Genomic DNA, 24865 nt, shown 5'->3' with positions numbered 1-24865 from the left:
CGGGGGCGGGCACGCACCGCGCCACCGCGCCCCCTGGCGGCCGGGAGGACCCACCGCTGCCCCCAGCGTGGCCCCGAGACCTCCCCCACAAAACAAACCCCCCCCCCCCAAAAAAAAAGGAGGCGGAGGCGAGAGGCTCTGTCTAGTATTTTATTAGATTTCGTTTCCAATATGCCTGTATTGGAAGATTTAGGAGACAAAAAAGGCACAAACTCACATTTAAAGAAACGACGAGATAATCTAACCCATTCTACAAAGTGTGTGTCGCCAAAGGAAAAAGCACGGAGAACCCGTCCGGGACGTGGCGGGAGCCCCAGCGGGATGAACACGGAGGGCTGCTGAGGGCAGCAAAGCGGCCTGAGCCAGGCCGGGGCAATGGGGCTGCTCCCGGAGCCCCAAACCCAGCCGGCGTGGATGGGAGTGGCGATCCCAGCGCATCCAAGCCCTCCGGATGGAGCCCATCCCGCAGGGAGCCGGCAGGTCCAGGGGTTCTCCCCGAAGCTGATGGAAGATACGGCACGGGAACGCTGCGTGATCTTTGCTATGCTCACTAGCAGGAACCAAGCGTCGAGACTGAAGGGTCTTTTACAGGATTTGTCTATCCAAAGGCTGAGGGATGCTTTCACTTAGGATCAAATCGGAAGGACAGAAAACAAAGGGCAGGGAGCAGAGGGGGAGTATTCAGGCTGAAGTTCCTGCGGTTTCCCCCCCCTCCCCTCCAAGTTTTTCCACTAATCAGGAAAGCTTTGTGTAAAAGCTCTTACTCTGAAATCAGAGGATCAAAAAAGGATTGCAATGGTGGAATGTTACAATCTGCTTCCACGGCGATTGGTGCCATCGGATGGAAAGCCTCTTGGATAACACAAACTGAAAGAACAAGTGTGCTATGTGTATTCTCAGGTTGCCCTCAAGTGTAAGAATCCCTCAAAACGTAAGCAACGAACATGAACAGAAGTCAGTGCATAAATTCTCTGTTAAAAATGCTTCTAACTCAAAGAACTCTTAACTGGGGCCTACACTCCTAGAATACTTCTGGAACAGCTATACAACATGTCATGAAACATCCTGGTCCCAAATAGCTTCAAAGATTAAAATTTAGTTTCTTTACCTATTTTACAATAAACTTGTTTTACTTCTGCCTGGTGAGATTGCTAAAACCCCTCCAACCCCACCCCAACCCCACAGAACCGTCTGAGGTCACTGAGAAGAGCCTGCCAGAGTTACTGGTACAATTCAGAGCTTATTGCACTTAGACATGAGTAAGGCAAAATAAACTAAAAATAAAGGGATAAACTGCCCCCTCCCCAGAAACCAAAGGCCATCCTCTCCCTCCAGAGCATTCCCATCTTCCCTCACACTGGAAACAGCTCTGATCCCAGCACAGCCTTGTTCGGCAGGGCATGGGATCATCTCAGGATCTCCTGCTTGCAGGAGTGGGAAGGGCTGGAGGAGTCAGTGTATTACAGAATGCTAAAAAGACTCCTCAAAAGTGGTGATACACCCACGACAGTTTGGCGTACAAGATTTCATGTTAGTGCTGCCAAACACAGAAGTGGAAAATAAAGTTATTACTACTAGGGCAGGAAAAAAAAAAAAAAAATCAAACGTTGGGCCTCAGGGATAAGCAAAGAAGTAGGATTTTTTTTTTTCTCATGGGTATTGAAGAAAGCAGAATTTCCTTGATTCTGTTCTGCTGAGTTGATTGTCTAAAGCTGATATCAACACAAGGATAGTTACAGTAAATATTTGAGTTCATTAAATAATGAGAGCTCTTTACATCAGCAGTATCCTCTATGATTTATAATAACCAACAGATATCCTAGAAAACTGCAGGTCTTTATAAGCTGCTTTTTTTACAGCACAAAAGGAGATATTTTAGTCAGTCTTGCAATGGGAAGAATATTATTGCTGAGCAGAACCACCGCCCCAGGCACCTGGATGTAACCAGATGCCAAGACCTCGCTTGCACACCAGCCTTTGCAACATCCCAATTTGTCCAGGGAGAATCACATTGTTATTATTACTCAAAACCATTCCAGCTTTCTAAGTTATGGGAAGTCTTAATAAATAAAGAACCAGGAATTTGCAACATATGTCAAGGAGGATTTTGTAAGACTGACGGGCACAGCTGGAGGACGACAGAGCTACATGGGCCAGAGAGACCCCAAAAATGGAAACTCAACAGGTAAGTGCTGAAGGCCCCAGTACAGGGCCTGACTGCAGCTTCTGGGCAGTCTTTAATTCATGTTTGTGAAGACAGAACAAAGCAATGCCCTGCAGAAGTCACAAATCACAACTCATCACAAACCAAGAACTCTCCGCCTGCTCCTCATTTTGTACTCAGGTTACCTGCCATTAAATATCTCCCTCCGGGAGCAAGGGTGAGAGCAGAACATTTCCTGGAAGAGTTTTTGTACTTTTAAATATGGACAATTTCCCTCTCCAAACAGACATTCGAAGAACAGTGAAGGGCTGGGCAGAAACAAAGGTGGCAGTTTATCCCACTTGGAAAAAAACCAACAAAAAAAACCCCAAAAAACAAAACAAAAACAACCAAAAAAAAAAATCTAAGTCACCACATCACAAGACTATTTGAGCTAAAAATGTCACTTGGAAATCAAACAGGGCCACATGGAAATTGGTCTGAACACAATGAAAAAAAGAGGAGGGAGGAGTTCGTAAATACAGCGATCTCTAAAGTCACACGGCCCCGAGGAGGGAACTCCCTGGGATGCTCGTGCTAACACTGGAGTGCTTAGTACCAGACTGTCTATTTGCTCACAATATTAAGGGGCATCTAGAATTAGCTATGGGAGGTTTAAAATCGCCTGCCGGTCGGACAGAGAAAGGCTCGATCCAGAGATGGTCCGTCAGTCAAGGGTGTGGATTCCCTGGGCCTTCCTGACGACTGTCTTGCAAACTGGAACAAAGAGACAACAGGGAAACGTTTCAGGATGACTCTGGAAGAGCAGCGTGCCAAGGGAGGTGTCAGACAACCTTGAGAGAGCAAACGTGAGTCACGCTGTGGCCAGGCACACAATGCACGGTTACACTGCAGCAGCGCTCCGGAGGAAACGGGAGACAGGAAAATCAAGTGGTTGTAGCTGCATTCAGAAATTAAAATATTTCTATCAAAAGACAGCCCTTCAGACACTTCCTCACCTCGTGTTTCCCCACTTACCAGCAGCAGATAACAGAGGGCAAACAGAGGTAAGCAGTCAGTCCTCCAGGAGGATGCGGTTCTGCCACACCCCATTCCTTCCAAGGATTACTAGGATGGCATTTTACTGCCCTAGTAACTTGTCCTTCCCAACATAAGTGGACAATCCCTTTTCTCTCCTTGCCTTCTTACCTCTCTAATACCATATTGCATTTTTACGGTGTCTGAGAAAAAATTGGCAAAATCAGCCCCCAAACTGATGACACATTTAACAGGATAGAAAGGAAACAAGTCAAAAGCTTTAAAACTGTCATTGCTGCTTCTCCTGCAATGCCCAAGTGTTACCCCAAGCCTTGGCCCATTAGTACATACTGATAACAAGCAATGGAAAAAATAAATTCCTCACAACTATGCTTGGAATGTTCAATTTCCAACTGTATTCGAAACGTTTGCATGTCTAACTTACTTTTTTTGAGACTGACAAAAGATTCTCTGCAAGTCATGCAAAGTGACATATGTATTACAGAAATAAGAACTGCAGTAAAATCTACAGAATATTCTCACACGTTTTTCTTACACTTTTCACTCATATTTTTCTTTAGAATAGCTCTGAAAACGAGGCAGTAAACCTCGCTCATCAACCCATCAGTGAAACGGCTTCACTATAAAAACAATCAATAGCACAGATTTGCCTGTCAGAAGCTACCACAGGATCATTTCTCACACAAATGTTGGGGGTTTTAAACCAAATAGAGCAATACAGAGTTTTGTCAAATCTCTCGATACCTACAGTGCACAAGGAAGGAGTCATATTAGTCATCAGCAGCCGACATTCCTTTCACTGGATCTTTTTCTCTCATCTGAAAGAGGAAAAAACGTGTTCAGGTACTGATTCTCACGTGTGTTATCTCAAAATTTATCAGGATGGAACACCTCTTGTGTGTAAGACATCGATTATATCTCAGCACCTCAAATCAGTGATTGTGAAATGCACATGCAGGCATCATTTCTGGCTAAGCTGTGGGCTGGCAACAGATTTGGAACCATTATCCAAAAGGCAAGAGTGAACAGGAAACTATAATGAAATACCCTGAGGCACGAAGGGAGAGAAGGGTGCAGGGCAGGACACAAACCACGGAACAAGGGTCTCATTATTACCAAACTTGTGTTTTTCAGAGTAAGAATCCTGTTACATACCCCCACTACCTGCTTATGGTACTTAAGAGCTAAAAACCCTTTTACTCAACAGGTTTCTGGCGACTAATGAGGACAAAATCGACCATTCAGCTTTGAGTAAAGGCAAACAGAAGATATTGAGGCAGTAAATGAATCATTGCCACTCAGCCCCTCATTACCTGTGGTTCAATATATTTACTGGCTCAACAACAAGCAGAAGGAGAATTCCATAATGATTAGGAAAAGATGCCAGCACGATGGACTCATGGCCAATCATTCAAAGCACACACAGCATGACCTAAATAGCAGGAGCACAATCCACACCGTGCCCCGACAGTGCAGCAGCCTTTCCTCTCCGCTGCGCTGCAGAGAAGCAGTTTTTCACACAACCCACACCTGCCCTGCCTTGCCACTGACCTCATCCAGCTGTCTCTTGGTCTCCTCCTCCATCCTACGGATGTCCTCCATAGTCAGATCAACCCACTTATCAAGCCAGCAAAAGAGCTGCCGGTGGAAGTTTGTGAAGAGCCGCTTTTCTTGCTGCAAAAGGAGGGATAAAACACAAACCAGCTTAGTCACAGGGCGATTACCACGGAGCTCACGGCATTGTAACAATTTTCAGAGATGTGTACGCTGAAGAATCAACTGCCTCGCCCACCTTTCCATCTAGCTGCCACAATTGGAAACTGGAGATAGCTAGTTTTTATTCTTTTATCAGAGTATCTAATCTAGAGCCTTGAATCCCCAGGGAAATGTGGTGGGGTTTTTTTTCCCAAACCAAGACAGCAGTCTGCACACTGCGCTGAAAGAATTAATGAATTTCCTTTGATTTGACAGTATTGTTCTGACTGAATAAAGTGCTCCAAGCTGAGTTTACTTACAGCCAGGAAGCTGGCCTGGAAGTGCAGAAAAAAGGAGAAACAGGTATTTTTTAAATCCTTAACTCGCTAAAAACTGGAAGTTAGGAAGTGTAATGGGCTGACGTGCACCTACCTTGGCTTTTTTTTCCTTTTGCAGTGGCCTGAAAAAATGCCTAGACTTGCCTAAAAAAATGCCTAGACTTGTTCTTCACAGCTGAAAACCTTTCAGCAGAGGTGACTAATGTGCACAAGCTACTCCAGGTTTGGAGCAATTTATTTCCATTTTATAAGAGATAACCTAGGCAAGGTAATATTAGACAGGGATATCCAATGCCTCTTGGAAAGACCTCGTTAAGGAAGGACACTTCATTTCTACCAATTATGTTTTCATATCTCATCAAATGCAGCTTGAATGCTTTGATTCAATAAATAGAATAGATAAATAGAATTCATAAATAGAAAGGGACTGGAGACACTGCTTTATTCAGGGCTTTTGTTAGAGGAATTTGAAATCCTGCAGCACCATGGTCATTCCCCCTTGGAGCTGTCTTTAGATTGTATCACCAGAGAATTGCCTTTGCAGAAGCAGCTCTGTGGTTTATCAATATTAACACAGCATTGCCTGGAAAACCACACACAGCCATTCCCAGGTGTAGCATCCTGCTGCAGCTCGTGGGTTATAGACTCTGCCACAAAAAAAAACCTCTTTTCAAGATACCATTTATATTTTAAGTTAATAAGGTTTCCCACCATCTGCTTATTTTTTAACACAGGTTTTTCAAGCAGCAGACTAGGAGAGGAATATGTGATTAGAGCTCCAGGACTTTCCAGAAAAATCCTCAGCTGATCAGGATCAAAGAGCTGGAGCCATCTCCCCACAAAAACGTTTTGCCCCTACACAATGTAATTCCAGTATAAATGCATCACCTCATCACTCACAAACTAACAACCAAGTGACTGCAATTCTGACCTATTAAACAACACAGAACAGCCAATTTACCTTCACACGTTAGAGTGAAAATGCTCAATAGCCAATTCACAGAACAATCAGCCAGCCCTGCCCTTGGATTAGCAGCAAATTGAATCAGGCTTTAACTGACTGCAGAATTTCAGGCAGAGGCATTGCCTGTACAGCAGGTGGGTGATGAAACGTGCCCCATTCCCACTCCCACACCTCTCCCCATCACAGAACTTACCTTCTGTATAAAGTTCTCCACTTTATTTTGCAGACCCCACCACTTGAACTTGACTGTTACCAGCTTGTAAGCACACATGTATGGACAATCTGACTGCTTCCCCAGGTCCTTCTGCAAAGACACAAAGATATTCACATTAAGCCCCTTTCTCCATCTCCTTCAGTTGTAATTATGAAGTCTTCCCACAATTCCCCACAATCCTCTTGCATTCTTACACCTTTCTCATATTTTATTGACAAGTTTTGTCACACCTTTGCTCACCCTTTTTCAAGGCATGATGAAACTAGACCCTGGTTTCCTTCACAGGTGGCTTTCCCTCCATTCTGAGAACAGACTATTCCTTCCTCTCCTCTGTTGTCCACTTTTTCTTCCATTAAAATTATGTCTTTCAGTATCTTCACTGTTATACCACAGCTACTTGGCTTCCTTAAAGGTCTCTTGAAAAAGTCCCTACCTAAAACATTTTGGAATTAGATTATATCATCTGAGTCACGATTATAAAGCCTTAAAGAAAACTCCATAAGGTTTCCTATTACAGGAGCCATAACCACTCATCCCAAGTGAATCATATCAACCTCAGCCTCTGCCAAGTTGCCTGCTAGAAATCAGACCTGCACACCAGCAGCTCCCCAAATCCCACTCAGGGTCCCTTTTAAAGACTGGTATTATATCTGCAGTTGTAATGCCATCAGATTCCAAGGATTTCAGTGAAAGGTTAAACACTACTGGTCATTACTCAGCTATCTCATACTTGAATTCTCTTGGGTGAACCCTTGGGCTGAGCACCAGACAGCTCTGGAGATCTCCTGGAACTCATTCTCTTTGTACCAAGCTCTTTCATTTCTTTTAAAATCAGAACAGAATCAGCACTGAGCTCTGCATTTCCTTCTGCAGAAGGGATCCCAGTGTTTTCCAGATGCATCTTTGGCTCCAAACCCCAATATCTGTCCTGGTGCAGTTCCTGAACTCATCAATACAAACCTTCCAGTTGGGACCCAGAGGTCCACGTCCAGTCTTGACAGATTTAAACCTGGCTGGATCTTCTTCTGCCTTGTAATCCTATTGGACAGACACAAAGATTAAACACAAATTATTCCGCTGCTACCCAGATGTTCTCTCACAAAAAGGATTAATTTTCCTGGACCACAACTAACCTCTACCTTCCCAAGAACTACTGTTTTTAGACCTCAACATTAGGTCAGACACTCTGCAAGGAAATGTATCTCCCCCCTGTGTTGTGTCCTAGAGCTATGAAGAAGTGATAACAAACTGATACAACCTTTGTAAGGCTATCAGAAGGTCTGCAGGATAAGTTTCCTGTAACCATTTGTTCTCTGGGAGCTCAACACTGCTGTTTCAGAAAGCAGCTGTGCTTTCTAGGATTTTTCACAGCACTGTATCAGTGTGATGCTCACTAGAAGAAAAGTGCAGACTCACAGTACTACCATGAAAATGGCATCAAATACTGTTTGAAAGTCAAGAAACAACCAACATTCCATTTTTAGACAGTTGCTTTTTCTTCCCACTAAAGAAACACCCCTTTGTTTCTCACAGTAACCGAAGTGGTTCTTAGAACCAAGTGTTGGCTACATCATTTCCAGATACACTTGTGAAGCCATGGGTCAGTATCAAAAAGGGGGAAGTTTAGGAGAGATCCTGCATGAAAGGGGAGTGCCATTTCCTGCCATTCAGGCACTTCAGTCAGCTGCACTGCTATAGAAATACACTGTTGCATGCACAGGCAACACATTTTCCAGGCAGTGCTGACAAGAGTTTTTAAAACAGCTTTTCCCCTGGCTTGCATGAGCACTTTTAAGGAACGCCTTTCCTCCTCTGTCCATCCTCTCACTTGTCCTGCTGCCTGTGACCATCCCTGGAAGCACAGTTTGTCCATGATCCCCTCTTTTAGCACAAGGCCTCCCCCCCAGGGAGCTGTTACCCACCTACCATACCTTGGGGAGTACTTGGCTCCGATCAGCAATGTCTATATAAATGGCTTCTACACTCTTCCATACCTCTGGCTCCAGTTTATGGACCTGCAGGGAAAACAACAACAACACTCAAGCAGCTGCTTCTGTGTCAGAACATTCCCAGTCTGGGAAAATATAAAGCCAGATAGAAATGCAGACACCCAGTGCTCCCCTTCCCACCCACACTGAGGTAAACACACAATGGGAGAGTTTCTAAAGAAGCAAAGGTGCTCACACAGAACAAGCGTTTGGGGGTCAATTTTATTCAGTTGATGTGAGAAGCCAACAGAAGGGAGCCTGCCTTGGTAGCGAGACAAACATTCGAAATGCAGGAACACGGTGAATAGACAGCTCCACACAGCACTTCTGTAACCCAGCACAGAAAGCAGCACTGTGACATTAAAGAGATGAGTAAAACACATGACACAAGTACTTACATTCTCCTGTGTTCCAAGATCTGATTTATGCCAGGTTTCAATTTTGATCAGGAAGTCATCCTTCATATACTCATTCTGTCATCAAAATAAAGCTTCTTGTTATTCTAGGATACATATTTGTCTTCTTATTAAACAGATAAGCATTAGGAGAGTCAACTCAAAGAAGTGAATAATTCAAAGAATGAACTCTCCATTTGACTGGGGTCTGACTTAGGGAATTTCAGAATTATTTGTAACCAGATCATCGCTTTCAGCAAAATTGATTGATCATTAATTACTTAAGATTAAATAAACCACAAGCTGTTCACAAAAAAAAACCCCAAACTCGTAAGTTCTATTGTTTTAGTGAAACATTTGGAGTTTATAAACAGCTTTTTCTTTAAAGGACAATATCTGCCACTCTATTTAGAGTTTAAAAGGGGTAACATAAGTTAGCTAGGCAGAAATTGTCTTTCCTCAGAGATTATTGATCTGGCACCGAGTACATATTTTGATGCAAACATTCAAATTAATAACAATATTAAACTGATGTGCTGAGAGCTTTTGACACTGAAAGGGAAGGGCCAAGAAGCACAGTTCTGCCAAGTAAGCAAAAAAACTTTCCATTTCTCACTATTACTGTGAGAAGCAAAGGGCTCCCAAAGGTAACCCTATCCTCCCTCAGGGGAGCAGAAACAAAAGCACAGGCCAGTGGAACACTCAGCACATAGAAAGGAAATACCAAATTCAGAAGAGATTAATCAAGGGGACAGCATGGCAGCAGCTAACCGGCTTTTACTCAGTTTACCCAGGCAGGGGCGTGTTCCCATTTGTAAAGCTGAGCTTTGCTGAGCACAGACAGATCTCTGTCCACGGTCACAAGCCGACACCGCGTTGGTAAGGGCAGTTAATCTATGTGATCTTACAATGATAAAAGCTAAAGTGCCTTTAGCTCAGGTTAAAGAGCTTCTTCTACCCAGAACGCTTCATTGCAGACATTATTCCACAGATTAGCAGTTAAAAGCAGTACTTACTGTAATAACTGGTCCAAGAAATCAACACATGGAAAGAAAGAGACACAGTACTTTAGTGAGAAAAGACTGTAGAGCAACCACTGCCCTCCTCCCACTCTCAGCCAAACAGGGACAGCTTCAGCTTCCCAGGTACCTCTGAGGGAAAAGACATGGAAGTTGACAAAACCCAGCTAACTTCACCCACTTCCCTGGAAATTCTGCGACTGGGAGAAACCCAGAGGAGCAGCAATTAATTATGCACTGCCACTTGTGCTCCCTGGCCTGCAGCCAGCTGGATGAGAAGATGGAATAAGCATGTTCAGCTGACAGCATTTTACCAATCCTTTCTCAGCTTGCAGATAAGGAATCTCTCCGTGGTTCCAAAGGAAACCCACGCTGGATTTCAGGCCAGTGCAGCCCTGCCTGGAGTAACCAGACCCTCTGCATCTCTGCTGCTCCTGGTAACTGAACTCCCAGGCTCAATTATTCAACACAGAAAAGCAATTAAAGATCCTGTAACAGTCAGCATCTGCTCTACCTAAGCAATTCTACTCAAGCAGAAGGAAGTGTGAAGCTGGAGGTGAAGTTCTCTGCTCTGTCCTGAAGTCTAACATCAGGGCTTGATTAAGGAACAATTTGGTTTTAAAGGTACTGTGACAATTTTTGAGTTTCCAGGCCAGCATCCTGGAGACAGTTACCATCCCAAATCACCAATCATGCACATCCAGCTGCCTTAATTACCCACTGCTGGGCTTGGACTGCTCTAAACCCCTAGCATGTGAAAATTGCTTTTTACAGCAATTTTACAGAAAGCCAATTATTTAGACTGACATGTTGGGCTGGAAGGAGAGAACAAGAAGGCAGAGCTGAGGCTAATTTTTCAAAGGCTGAACTTCATCTCAAAGAACATTTCATTATTTCTGCAAGAAGGAAATGGGTATTTTTTCCTGCTAGTCCCAACAAAATACTGAATAAACCAGCAATAATTATAAACCAGGGCCTTCCCACTTTGTCATGACTGTGTGCTGTGACTGTGCAGCTGCCTCAAAGCAGGTTCCTTCACCTCCTTCACTTCTTCCCTGTGGGGAAGACTCCTCATTTGTAAAGAAACAAGTTAATCTCTTCTGAAATGTCCACTCAAACTTCAATGCTCAGCTTGCTATAAATTAGGACCTGCTTCTTGAGGCATTACAGCAGCAACTCCTACACATTTCAACTGCAGTTATAACTTCTCAGTTTCTTGACATTTGGCCACAGGCCATGGTTATGCTCAGAGTGGAACACACATCAAATTGCTTTTCTAAAAACATTTAAGCAACATTAATATTAAAGTCAGACTGCAGAGAACACTGTTCCCCTTGGCACCAGCCCACAGGTACAACTATTAGACAATCCTCACTTCATTTTTACTGCAGGAGTTGTGAAAGCATGCAATAACAACAACCTCACTTAAGAGTTTATACTCTCAAAGGAGCTAAGCAAGGCTTCCATTCAAAGTACATAAAAACAACATATTACAGCACAAAGAAGTGTGCAGAACTGCAGAAAGTTATAAGCTAGGCATTTAAATTCCCCGAATCTCCAGCACTGCTTCTATAATGGCCCATAATATGCATATTAATTGAGCTTCTCAGAGGAGATATAGGGAAATATAAGAAGGATGAACTCATATAATTAAAAAAAAAAACCATACCACGAGGCACAATTAAGTAAAAGCACTGCTTTATTCCAGTTTAGAAGCTCTGTGAACAAGCAAGCAGTGCCTCAGGGAGAGCACAGCAACCACCTCAGACAGGAGGGCACAGGCAGAAGCACCAGCAACTCCTGGTTTATTTCCTGCTGGGACCCTGGCTCTTAAATTTCACATTCTAGTGAGAGGGCTGAAAGCCTGGCTGCTCTAAGCCAGCACAGCATTTTCTGCTGCCCAGAGATTCACAGCAGGGCATCCAAACCTCCTCACGTCCGACCAAAACACCCGAGAGCATCCGAAGGAGAACGGTAACGCCCAGGGCAGCCCCACAACACATCCATGGGTCCTCACACCCAAGGGTTCCCACATCCATGGGCTCTCTCCTCCTGCCCAATCCCAGCCAAGAAAAGGTTTCAGCAACTTTTCCAAGCTCCTCTTGCTTCATGTCAGGCTGGCAGATTCTCTAAACAGATTTATCAGCCTCCGCATCAAAACTGCCTTCTGCTCCAACCCCCACAACAAAGCACTTTTTATCTCATATTATGTTGCTGTTTATTACAGTTGAGTGGGGTTTTTTTGGCTTTGTTATCATTTCTAGCGTATCAAAACCTGAAATTTCTTTGATTGTGTTGAAAAGTCTTGTACTTCATTTTAGTATCCCATGTTCTCCACATTAGTAGAATTTTATTAGTGTGTAACTGAAGGATAAGCAGCTTAAGAGTAACAAAAGAAGTAATTCCACACCTTTGTTTCAGAAATTGGTGAAGAAGGAAGAGGAGGTGGAAGATACAGCCAGGCATTTAAATCAGCTCAGTGGGCTTAATATGGAAATAAGCTAGACATTTACTAACTAATTTAAGTAACATGCAGCAAGAAAACTGCATGAAAGGTTGCAAACAACTTTGTTTCCATGTCTTCTCTGAGACATTAAAAATTTATTACAAAGTTGATGGCAGTATCTGAATTTTGTATTTGAAACATCCATTCCACTAGACTGCTGCATGTAATTTCACAGACTGAAGTAACACTACCCTCTCCCACTGCAGAGCTTTTCCCTTCTTTTAAAACACTTCATTTAAAATTCACTTAAGTAAATTGTCAGATAAAGGGGTTTTTATATACTGAGTTTTAAGAACAGTTGGAATTTTTAAGTGTCTCGTTCCCATAGCAACTGTACCACTACCAACTAGCAGAAAATGTATCCTTCAGAGATACAAACAGCAGAAAATGCTGCCAAAACCACCACAAGGTTGCAGGCAAAGTCAAATTTTCAATTCACAGCAGTGACGACCAGAGAAGCTGTTAAACACCATGGCTGGTAACTTCACTAAGTAAACACTAACCACTCCTGTAGAAAAATGGGTTTGACATTATTTCAGCACTTTACACAGCTCCCAGAGCCTCACCCCTGCCTTTACAGATGGATTCATTTCAACTGCAGCATTCTCTGTTCAACCCTCCCTGACCTCAGAGCCTGCAAGTGAGCAAACACCCATCACTTAACACTTGTTCCCTTCACCTGCACTGAGCAAGAGGCAGCTGAGATCTGCCCTGTTCCCCTCTTGCATCTTCCACTTTTTCCCACCTGGCTGTGCTGCACTTGAGCACATAAAATCTCCCCTCACGTATTTATTTCATCAGTGTCATGCAGCTGTGCCTTTAGGAAGACTAACCAAGATATTTCTTGGTCTGTTCTTTTCCTCTCGTACAGGAAGGTCACCCATTAGCAGCACATCACACAAGGGAAGTTCTTTTAACTCCTCAGCACTGTATTTTGCTTCTCCTGACCACACAAAGGGCTCAGAGAAGAGAAATCCAAGATTTAAGAGCTGGAATAGCTTCTCTACTGGTTGCATCTTTCCTTATACCCTCCCCTACCTTTTCCCCCTGCCCCCAGAAAACAAAAAGGGAGAATCCAGAGTCCTTCCTCAGGCACTCACCAGTTCTGCAGTAGGGATAGGCATTCCATGCTTTTTCATGTATATTCAGAGCTCCTTCAGGGGCCAGCATTCTCACAAATGTTGGCACTTTGCTGCAAAATTTGGAAATAGGGAGAAAGGCATTGATAAGGACTACATGGAATGAGAACCGAGACAGGCAGGACATCACCTGGAATGCAAACGCTACAGATCTGCATGGTTCTGGAATTGGTAGGGCTCCCCCCAACGCCGTTATAATGTTTTCCAGAAATACTAAATCAGACATGTTAATATAAATCTTCTTTACATAATGAAAAAAAAAAATATATATATATATATAAGAGGCTGAAAGCAGGTTGAAATCTAGGAGGTGTTTTGCTCTTTAGGCAAATTCAAGTATGAAAATACTGGGTGGCAGGATCAGACTTGCTTTGAAAAGCTCCAAGCCAGATTTTCTTGGGACAACAGCCACGTTTACAGGGGAGGGTGGGTGTCCCGGGGATGCTCACTGCCAGCTGCTGCTTTACTCCTGCCTTACCTCTGCATCTTTCAGCCTTTACATAATCTGTGATTTACAGTTGCTGCAACCCTATTGCATCTCCCTGTGGTTCCTCTTGCCCAGCTCTGGGAATGAAATGGTTCCCATACCTCTGTAAGTGGTAGATCTTGTGTGTGTACTGCCCACGCTCTCCATCTCTCTCGTAGGGTTCGTTCACCAGGACTTCCACTCCTTCACCTCCACCAGTTTCATTTTTACTGGCTTCTGCCACGGAATACAGCTGCCCCACTTGATACTGGAGAAGTTAAAGACACGCTATTACTATGGCTATAATTCAGCTGAAGTAATAACTTTGCCAGAAGAAGCCAAGGACAAATTTATTACCCGGGGAGAGGGCAGAGAAAAGGACATCCACTTGTACGGGCAGATAAGCAGCTCATTTAATTTCATTTGAGATAGAAAGCTTGAGTGGTAGTTAGGAGGAAAGCACTGCCAGTCAGTTACCTTTAACCCTTCAATCTCAAGCTCCAAACCAACACAGAATCAGGAGAAAGCAGGGAAGATGAAAGGAGCATCACAAAGGAAGAAAACACAGATGACCCCAGCCATACTACAGCCAAATCCATTGGGTTTCACTCCTTTTGGCCCACAGCTGTCCCCAAAAAATTGAGAATAAGGCACCGCCAGTCCTGAATCAATAAGCACCCATTGCTGCATCCAGGAGAGTACCAAAGAAATTCACATCAAGCTTTCCTAAAAAATGCAGGGGAAGGGAGTGAAAAACTTCATAAGGGACACAGAAGATAAAGGGTACTTGCACCACCTTATTTATGTGCTTCAAGAAACAAACTGGTTAAAAGTGCACAGCCTAGGAGCCCCTGAGGGTCAGAGATGAGCATCCCCCATGTGCAGTTCAAACAACTGAGTATGAAGCCTGAAGTAAAGAAGGCATTTTCATCCTGAAAGCTTTATCTAATGAAATAACTGAGCCAGTGTCCCAAATGACCAGTTGATCTATGTTGTCATAGCTCCCACTATTATTTTTCCTATTCTCTGTGGTCTGGATCATGTTGTTTTTTCTCCTGTATCACACTTCCTCTAAGCCACAAGCTTAAACCACTACCAGGGAGAGCACAGAATTTCAACATACAGTAAAATTCTTACCCTAAAATCATTTGTCAGTCCCTTACAGACACTCACTTGGCAGCATTATTTCCCAGAAATTACTTAAAGTACCTGATACTACACAATTTCTTTCATAAGAGGCATTCACAAATGTTTCCCAGGGCAGAGCATAGGAAAAATCAAGAAAATAAAATGAACAGAAGAGAATATTCTCCTTTGCAGAGGATGTAAAGATTAATACACTCTTGCCTCTTGTAGCTGAAAAAGGGGATGCAGAGCTCAAAAAAAAAAAACCCCATGATCAAATGAAGAAAATTCATACAGGTCTCTGTGAGGCAAAGTTAGGTGAGCAAAGTTTGAGGACGAAGAAGCTAAACCACTGACATAAAAGGAAGAGCTCTAACCTAGCAGAGTTAAGTCTTCAGGACTCTGAAGTGAGCAAAACAGCAACTGTTGCCAAAAGCAACAGCACAGGGAAGCAATCTGAAAGGGTAAAAACCACAAAGTGTTCGGCACCAGAACTGCAATGATTAAAAAAAAAAACAAAACACCAAAAACACCAACTCCCCCACCCAAAAATTCCATACCATAACTCCAAAGCAATGCAACACTGTTCAGACCGTTTCCCTTTTCCAAAGCATGAAGCTCTGCATCAGAAACAGGAACAGCATTTCTGAAACCCAGCCTGGAAAAATGGAATACTGCTCAGAGCTGAGAACCCAGAAACGCTTCACTGGGCTGGAACATCTTCTGCAACAAAGGAAGATTTCTACAGTCGTTAAATTTTGTTGTCAGAGCATCCAAAATAACAACAGTACCCAAAGCTCTCTGGTACTTTGTGCCATCTGGTGCCAACAAAGGCCAAGGAAATATTTATTCCTGCTGGAAGAATAGATGGAAGCCAGGGTAACAAGGCTGAGTGTCCCAGCCTCAGCTAATGTGGGGCAGAACAAAACTCAGACCATTTTCAAGGTAAGAGCAGCAGCTCTGCTGGATCTCTCCAGAAGATCCTGGCCCAGGTTACATGAGCAGCCCTCACTTGGCTGGACAGTTCCTGCACTGTCACAGCAGGTTGGGTTTCAGCCTGGATTTTGGGCTGCAACACAAGTCTCTGACTTCTGACATTTCGTACACCACACTGCCTTCCTTCTGACTCCCTACATGACCCACACAAAGCAGAACACTCACCTCCCTCCAGAAGAGCAAAACATGAGAGTTGTGAAACCTTAGAAGCAAAGTTGCTTTAGCAGAGTAAGAGTCACACAAATACTCATAGAGCAGAGTTTATTCTGATTTTGGTAACTACAGGATTACAGGGACTGAATGTCTTTGACTGGATGTCCCAGGACAGAGCTCCAGGAGCACCAACTAATTCCTCTTAGTAACAGCCTCTTACTCATTCCTTCTCCCTTTCAAACACTTGGGTTAAAGCTCAGACACTAAGAAGATAAACTCTTTGGTTTAACATCTTCACCATTTAAACTTCCCTGTTACTTCTGAGCCTTTAATCGCATTGATAAGAAAGGAAAAGGCCCAAATAAAACTGTCCCAATGAGCAAATCTCACACCATTCTCCCTGAAAAGGTAAACAGAGAAAAAGATTTTGGCTCTATGAATCTGGATTCCAGAAAGACCTGAGAGTTGCAAAAAACTCCTCTTCTGCAGGAAGTCGTCCCTTTTGCTCTGTGCCAAAGACCTCTTACACAGCTGAGAGAATATCTTCATTGCACCAAATTTCCTCCAGCAGGCCTGATCTCAACACAGCCATCCTCAAGAGCAGTTGTTTTCCTGAAAGCCGCTTTGAACGCAATTAATAAGATTCCTGTGTGTTTGGCAAGCTCCTTGCCATGTGAAGGGAACAAAGAGGCAGCACAGAATGTGTATACACAGCTCTAATCCACACCAGCACTTCAGTGGCAGCTGGCAGAGACACCCACACGAGTCCACGCTCCCCAGGCTGGCACCTGATGCTGGTCAGGGAACGGGAGCAAAGCCTGGCACCCAACACTCAACAAGGAGATTCCCTCTGCCCTGAGACAAGGGATAAACCAACACAGCAGTGCAGCTTGCAGCCTGCACTTGAGCAGGACCACGTTTTGGCAGGGTTTCCATGCAGAAGACAGACTGCTACAGTCCCACTCCTACATGCCAGCTTTCCAGCTTTAGTCATCGCCAGGGCTTCTCTTGCACTGTTTGGTTCCCATCTTGGCTAACTAAGCTCTGTGCTGATAAAGTCACAGCTCCCTAATGCCTTCCTGATCACTAGTCTTCTCTTGAATTCCATACTATTGGTTAAGATCCATTTGCTAAGGGTGGAGACTGAACACAGCTCCCTGGCACATCACAGAACCTCACAGAAGACTCCCTCAACCCTTTTACGATGTCTCAAAGTTACAATTAATTTCATTCCCTGTCTTACACACTGGCATCAGACTTTTTCCAATAATCTGCATGCAGAATGTGCAAACTCTTAAGCCTTTTGAGCAAAAATCAACCATGTAAAAATGAAATCAGAAGTCCTCCTGCTAGCCAGAGATGCTTCACAAGCAGCTACACAGTCACGAGCAATAACAAGTCTCCAGAGCCCTGTTTAAGAGTTTTGTACACAAGGAAATCCTTGAAAGCAATGAAGGTTTTACAGCTGGTCTGCAGAACAGACAGCAGTGCAGTGAGCAAGTGATTCACAGATGTGTCAGCATCTTTGCACACAGGAAGGGGGATGAGGCAATAAACAGAGCAGCAGTCATCCTCTGAGTCAATACTGGAAATAACCTTTCTTCTTAAGCACACCCAGGTACACAGGCAAAACTAAGTGAACTTTAGAACCCTCTGCTCAGGGAACTGGCTCCTGAAATCTGCACTATCACAGGAAAAACACCAGGCCTTGGAAAGAGACGTCACTCATGGGACACGGTGACAATGCACAAGTTTGGGGTTGAGGGTTTCTCCACAAGGCCAACTCTGGACCCAGAGTAGAACAATACACCTCCTGAAACAGATCATCCCAGGGCGCCCTCACACAAGGAGGCTGCAGCCCAAAGCCTCATTTTTCCACACAGGCAGTTTACACACAAAGCTCTGAACAGCCAGGGAGGGACGAGAGCACAGGCAGGGACTCGCTTTAACTGGATGAAGGCTAATCCCAGTACCAGAGAACTTAGGAAAACCCTGTGTTGGGTTCCATCCAGTCTAACCCCCTCCATGAAACAATCTGTATGCTGATGCTTTGACTTTCCATTTACACAGCTTGATACCAAGGAGCCATATCACTACAAGGCAGGGTTCCTGCTATTCAGGAAGGTCCTTTCTGTCCATTGAGCTCGAGCAACTTGCCATTTACCCACAGCTTTCTCCAACCTGCAAGTTTGCATCCTGTGCTTACTTGATAAAGCTGCTCATGTTACTCCTTCCTTTGTCAAGCACTCGCTCTTGTGTCACTCAGACACCATAAAAGATCCAAACTTCCCTGCTCTCTTACTTCAGTCTGACTTCTGTTGAAACTGCTTGAAACAGATTCAGGCAGAAAGCATAAAAGCCACAGGTAGGGAGCAAGCAACAGACAGAACTTCTGGCATTAAGAGCCCTGTTCTTGCACTGACATAGAACACAGATCTAAACCCACTCTCTGATCAGAGGTCTGGGCTCGCTGTCAGCATCTGATACCTGTCACAGCAGACTGAGCCACAGGAACAAGAAACTCCACCAAGACACTGCTCTTGTTTTACTAGCCAGTCTGATGGCTGCAGGAATGCACTACATGAAGTTCTAAACTGTGTTCTGTGAAAAAAGTGAGAGTTATAAAAGGGATGTGCTTAAAAAAGCACCACCATGAGCCAGCCCACCACTGTCTACGCCACAGTAGCTGCTATATTCAGAGGAAAGAAAAATGAACAAGACTGCTGCTATTACAGCTCTCCAAAGAGCTCCCAAAGAACGAGGCCTTGATCAGAGTTCACAAACCCAAGCCTTACAGCCAAGGATCACAAGGAAAAAATAAAACACATCCAGAAGAAGGAATCTGCTTTGGAAGTGCTATTGACTCAGTCATTTCAATTTTTACCTTGTTAGTAGATAAAGATAAAAAAATTCAAAACATTTATATGGTTAGATTCTCTGCAAGAGTGGTGTTCAAGGCAGGAGGGAGGAAGGAAAGGCAAGCTGCAAATCAGAGGAAACAGGAGGGAAATAGCCACAGAGTCTGCACAGCTATTCCATGGTCATGTTTCATCATGTCTGATGAAAATCACCCTGTGCAATAGAAACTACATTTCTTCTCTCAATTCAGCTTTATCTAAACAAAAAGAAAATTTTCTCTACGTAAGTGCTAAATAGCACAGGTCTTAAAAAATCCTTTTGCTGTATGAGCCTCCTAAGTCGCAACTAATTCTTGACCTTTGCCTAAGAGTTTAAAACAAAAGAGCTCCAGCAAAACACAGTTTAAAAGGTGACTTGCATTTGTACTAAAGCTTCCCCTTCACGTTAAAAAAACAGAAAAGAACAATAGTACTAATCAAAAGGAAAACTGCACTTGAAAACAGCCTGACAACTCAAGATTTATAATCAGCCTATCTAAAAGTATTTTATAAAGAGAGACGATTGGCACCCTCAGACTTAATACAATTATTTGGTCAAAATGATGGTGAATGAGTAACAGCTCACAGGGGCTCCTGAAGTCAGCTTGCACTTTCCAGTTTTTGTTCATGCTTTGATCACAGGTTTATTTACAGTCCTAAAGCGAGGAAGCAAGAAGCAAAGAACTCACCTCCTCCACAGACACGGGCAGGATAACGCGGCTGGAAGGGAACACAGAGACAGAAATTAGCAAATATCCCTGCAGCCCCAAAATTCCCACATTCCCCGCAGCAATGGCTGCACAGCTCTCCTCTCCCCCCAGAATTCCAGCATCCACCCAGTACTCCTTAGGCCAAAGACTATTTATAGAACAACCTCAAAGAGAACCAATACATGACAGAGCATAATTGCAGCCCTCTCCTAAAACTCTGTAATTCAACTGGTGATACCTCACTGGCCTACAAACCTCCACAGCATCAACACAGTGGTGATATCCCTCTCACTCCATCCTTTCAGCAATCCCATCTTATTCCTCATCAAGCTGCTGGGGAGGTTTCAGTGGGCCTCAGCAACTCTGCAGAGATCGGCAATAGCCACAAGGCGCTGCATGATTTGCTCACATGTCCCAAAGCAGCAGGAAACAGCGGAGGAAAGGCTTTTTCTGAGCTTGCTGCCACTGCTTTAAATCAGCCTTCTTTATTGTGGTTTCCTGAATGCTTTTGAGAATCAACTGACTGGACAAGGCAGCAAAAATTGCCTGAAGTGACACAGATTTTTTTTGGAAAAGAATCAATTTAAAGCTGACGGAAATACATGCTTGTTAAGGTCTTCTCCAAAACTGGATCTGTGTTTGACTTCTGCTTTCAGCAAGGATGATGTTGAACAAGGAACCAAATCAAGAGACAGACAGGAAATGGATATGGCTACCATGGGCATAAGAATTCCCAGTTCTTTGGGAATTAGTCTCAAAGAAACTAGGACACAATCAGGAAAAAAACAAAACCTCTGTATTAATAAACAGATTTTGAAAAAGCAACAGTGGTGAAAACAGGAATTTTTTTTTTTACACTTTACCAGAAGAACAAACTGCAATAGAGGCAAAAGATTATAGATTATGCAAGATTACTTGTGACAGCAACACTTCATGCTGACTGCAAAGTACTGCAGAAATAACTACTGAGAACTGCAAATGAAGTTCAGTGTCAATTAAAAAAAAAAAAAATGCACTAAATGTACTCTTTTTTACCAAACACAGGGGTTAATAAGCCCTCAGTTAGTTATTGCCAATATCTTGTGCCTTTATGGAAAAGCGGCAGGAAACATCAGCACAGGGGCAGTTCAAAAAGCAAATCCAGTATTAGAAACTGGAGACAATTATGTCACTAGAATCTCCCATGTATCAACATCTTGAATATTGCACACAGTCCTGGTCACTTTATCTCAAAGAGGGTACAGAACAAGTGAAGAAAGTTAAAAATTATGATTGGAGATGGGGAAAAGCTTCTGTGTGAGAAGAAAACAGTTAGGACTTGGCCTTTCAGCGTGGGAGAAAAAAAGCAGCTAAAAGACTCAGGTATGGAAGAGTTTTAGAAATCACAAATGATGCAAAAAAGTGAATGGAGAAGAAACGGTGACTTTTACAACAGAACAATCATTAGGCAACAAATTTCAGACCAAATCACACGTGCTTCTTTATTCTTTACATCATGTCCACTGAAGACATGGCATTCCTTGCCAAACATAGGAAGTAAAAGCAATTTTTAAATGGGATTTGATCAATTCATGGAAATCCATTTGCCACTTGCTGGTAGGATACACTGAACTATAATTGTTTTACTCACTGTTACATATTGTTTCCTGAAAATACCTCCTGAAAGGCAAGAGGGAAGAGGACCAACACCAGTATGGTGTAAGGGAGGATTAAAAAAAAAGGAAAAGGGATTTTCACAGGTAGACTTTGCCATTGAGCATGATGTTGGGTCAGTTAACTGGATAAAAGTGCAATAAGAATGAAAAGAGGGGCTGGATGATAAATTAAAGTGAAAGACCAAGAAACAGGTAAGAAGCAATTTCCTTGGAATGGAGCTAAAACGTTTTTCTTCAGAAAAGCTGGTGTAAAACATTGCTGTAAATGAATGAAATTCCATTTAGGAAACCAGAAGACACTAAACCTGAATTATTATCTTAGAGTTCAATGGAGAAACAGAAACACAAACAAGATCAATGGTTTACAGTTCATTCAGCCCAGAAAACCAAGAAGGTGGGGGTGAAAACCACTTACAGGTAGCCAAGTAATAAAGGAGGAGGAGGGAAAACTCAAGAGGATCTTGAGGAAAAGCTTTGCAGGAGCAGCAATGGGAACAAAAGATTCCAAACTTGCTCAGTTTATGAGAAATTATATGATGTGGTTGGCCTGAAAATGGTGAGGAACATTTAAGATCCCTGTTAGATTAGAATCTGCCTCAAATGACAGCAAAGGGAAGTACAGCTGCAGGGAAGGTCAGTGGCATTATCGTCACTTCACAGGAAAGGGAACTGAGTCTCCACACTCTGATTCTCCTCAAGGTCTTCTGAGGCAGTTTAAATCAAAATAAGGACAGCAAGCAAGACTCCAGCCAGCACTGACAAACCCTGACACCAAAAAAATGCAAACAAATGAATGAAATGCATGCAGCTTATCTGCAGCACGGATGGATAGAAATGCAAGATAAGGCTGGAAGTCTGACAAGACATCAAATGAAAGCGTTAAAGGCATCACTGCATAACCATCAGGACAAGAAGCTGTGGAGAAATGATGATACAGACTTGCCTGATAATAAAATGTGACTTCAGGTTTTTGTTATATTGCTCTATTTCTGTATCAGCTCCTAAAATACTTACAGGGCACATAATAAAACCCATCTGATTTACTAGGGAGAGTGTGACAGGGGGTCAGAGAGATGGAAGAATAATCAGCTCAGATGAGATGAAGTTACAGACCATTTCGATTTTTACCATCTATGGTAGGAAGGCAGTAATTACCTGCATGAAACCAGAACTAACATAAGTAACAGCAAAGCACTTCAAATAGCCAGCTCACACCAAAACAAGTGGTTTCAATATGCCTTAAACATCTGCTTCCTGGAACATGAGATTTCACCAAAACCCACCTCAAATAGGATGTAAATTGGGCAACTTCGATGTACAACATCAAGACAATTTAAATCTGAGCCAATACAGTGACACAACTCCGAATGTGCAACTGTCAGAGGTGGCTGGGAATCTCAGAAAGTCAAAAATAAATGTTCATTTGGAAAGTCCAGTAGCAACCTTGACTGTCCTTAGAGCCACATATGTCTTACTAAGGGCAAAACAAAGGGAAGAAAAGAAACAGTATAATGGCAACACTAAAAAGGTTTAGTGAGCCTTTTGAAAATACAAATGGAAACCTGTAAAAGGAAACTAATGTAGTAATTCTGGCCTTTTAACCTTTAATCTTAACATTTACACTTCCCACCTTGTTTCTGAAACAGGCAGTGTGAAAGACCAGCAGGCATGCTGATATGGTGAGGTAAATAATGTTGAGTAAAACGACTTTTGGAAGTGATAGTCACGAAAATGAACTGCTCACACAGTCAGAAATCTGAAAATTCATAGTACATATGTTTTCACCTTTATAGCAAAGCCCACTGATAGTGAGTTTTACTGTGGAACAGGGCAAGGGATTGTGAGCAGAAGCATGAAAAAGATACATGATAACCCAGCCAAGGCGCTGTAAGAGGGGAAGTAGTAAATTCATAGGAAAACACCAACAAAACAGATGTCATAGAAGGAGTTAATTATCTTTTCATGCACCTGAAACTAAGTACTTAGCCCGGGTTTCTGCCTGCTATCCAGTTTAACACTACAGAAGGTAATGGTGTTTTTGTATTACTAAGAGCAGCTCTGCTGCTGCTCCTGATTCTTTATTCCTGTTGTTTGGATAAAAATAGCAGGGGTTTAAGGATTGGGGGGGGCGGGGGGGAAAAAGTTAATCAAGTTTAAAGGCAACTACAAGGATCAGTACAACCCTCAACATAGTTTTAATATTTAAATCCACACCATGGTTCATAATCTTGCAAAGTAATTCCTGTAAGGAGGACACAGTCATGTAGGTAAATGTGTCTAAGAGAAGACCTGAAAACCCACTTTATCACAGGGATCACAGGTATCTTTTATATGGGGAGAAAGGAAAAATAAACAGAAAGCCTCTTCCAGCAGCTAAAAGAAGTTCAAAATGATGGAATGCACTTAAACGTGGGAGCGCACTTGAGTTAACCTTAAGAATTCAGGAAAGAACTATGTGCAGAGCACGCACAGTTTTGAAGACATCCAGCCAAAGTGCACCGGTCCAAGAGTATATTCCACATTAGCAAGCACAAAGCTGCTGAACCAAGGACTGTGACAAGCAACGTGACTAACAGCTACACACCCTCAATGTCCAGCCAGTCTTCCACCCCTTCGTGCCCCACCACGGGGCAGGACAACCGCAGCAGCCTCAGCGTCAGCGAGGAACTCCAAGGTGAGGCTTCCACACACAAAAACATTTTGGAGCTACCTCATTTCTGACATTCTTGGGAGTCCCTCCTCGGAGATTACACAGCCAAAGGCGGTAGAGGACCAAACCCAGGCTCGACACTCGGCTCTATTACAACGAGCAGGGGGGCAACACGCCCCTGCCTCCCTCAGACCTCCCACAGAAACCCCCGGGACTGAGCCGGCTCCGGCTCGGCCCTCGGCACCCAGGCACCGGCAACACCCACCCGGCGCGGGGCCAGGCGGCCGCGGAGGCCGCAGGGGCACCGGCGGGACCCGCGGAGCCGCAGAGGGGCCGAGCGGAGCCGGTGCCCGGCGCCAGCCGCGGCCCCCGCCCCGCCGTGACCTTCACTGCCGCCCCCACCGCCGCCGCGGCCCTCACGGCGCTCCCCGCTCCCTCCCTCCCTCCCCGCGGCCGCAGTGCGGGGCGAAGCCGGGCCGCCCACCCGCGGCCGTCACGGCGCCAGGCCCCGGGCGCGGACGGAGGTGACCGGAGCAGCTCAAGGGGGCCGGCATGGGGGAGCTCCCCGCACTCACTATTCCTTGATGAGCACCATGGCGGCGCCGCCGCGCGACTCCCGCCCGGGCCAGCGCCGCTGAAGGTGACAGGAGGAGCGTCCCGGAGCCGCTGCGCGGGATGGACCGAGCCGAGCCGAGCCGAGCCGCACCGGGACGGGGGGGCCGGGCCGGCGGGGGGCCGGGGCGCTTCGTCTCT

The 24865-nt window shown here is 44.1% G+C and overlaps 1 protein-coding gene across 1 annotated transcript; it reads right to left on the bottom strand.

Annotated features, from left to right (window-relative positions):
- Nucleotides 1–136: 136 nt before the first annotated feature.
- On the bottom strand, nucleotides 137–24821 carry PITPNA (phosphatidylinositol transfer protein alpha). Its single transcript, XM_040082438.2, has 12 exons — nucleotides 24688–24821; nucleotides 19787–19817; nucleotides 14049–14194; nucleotides 13422–13513; nucleotides 9813–9820; nucleotides 8800–8874; nucleotides 8345–8428; nucleotides 7374–7451; nucleotides 6393–6503; nucleotides 4754–4876; nucleotides 3951–4020; nucleotides 137–2920 (listed from the first exon to the last, which is right to left on the bottom strand). Exons 1-11 carry the CDS (start codon nucleotides 24705–24707, stop codon nucleotides 3973–3975), a joined length of 816 nt encoding a protein of 271 aa, XP_039938372.1. The 5' UTR covers nucleotides 24708–24821; the 3' UTR covers nucleotides 137–2920; nucleotides 3951–3972.
- Between the last annotated feature and the right edge of the window lie 44 nt (nucleotides 24822–24865).

This window comes from Hirundo rustica, chromosome 19 (assembly GCF_015227805.2).
Source record: "Hirundo rustica isolate bHirRus1 chromosome 19, bHirRus1.pri.v3, whole genome shotgun sequence".
NCBI lineage: Eukaryota > Metazoa > Chordata > Aves > Passeriformes > Hirundinidae > Hirundo > Hirundo rustica.
Note: the sequence above shows the minus strand (reverse complement) of the source record. Positions and strands in the feature narration are given on the sequence as shown.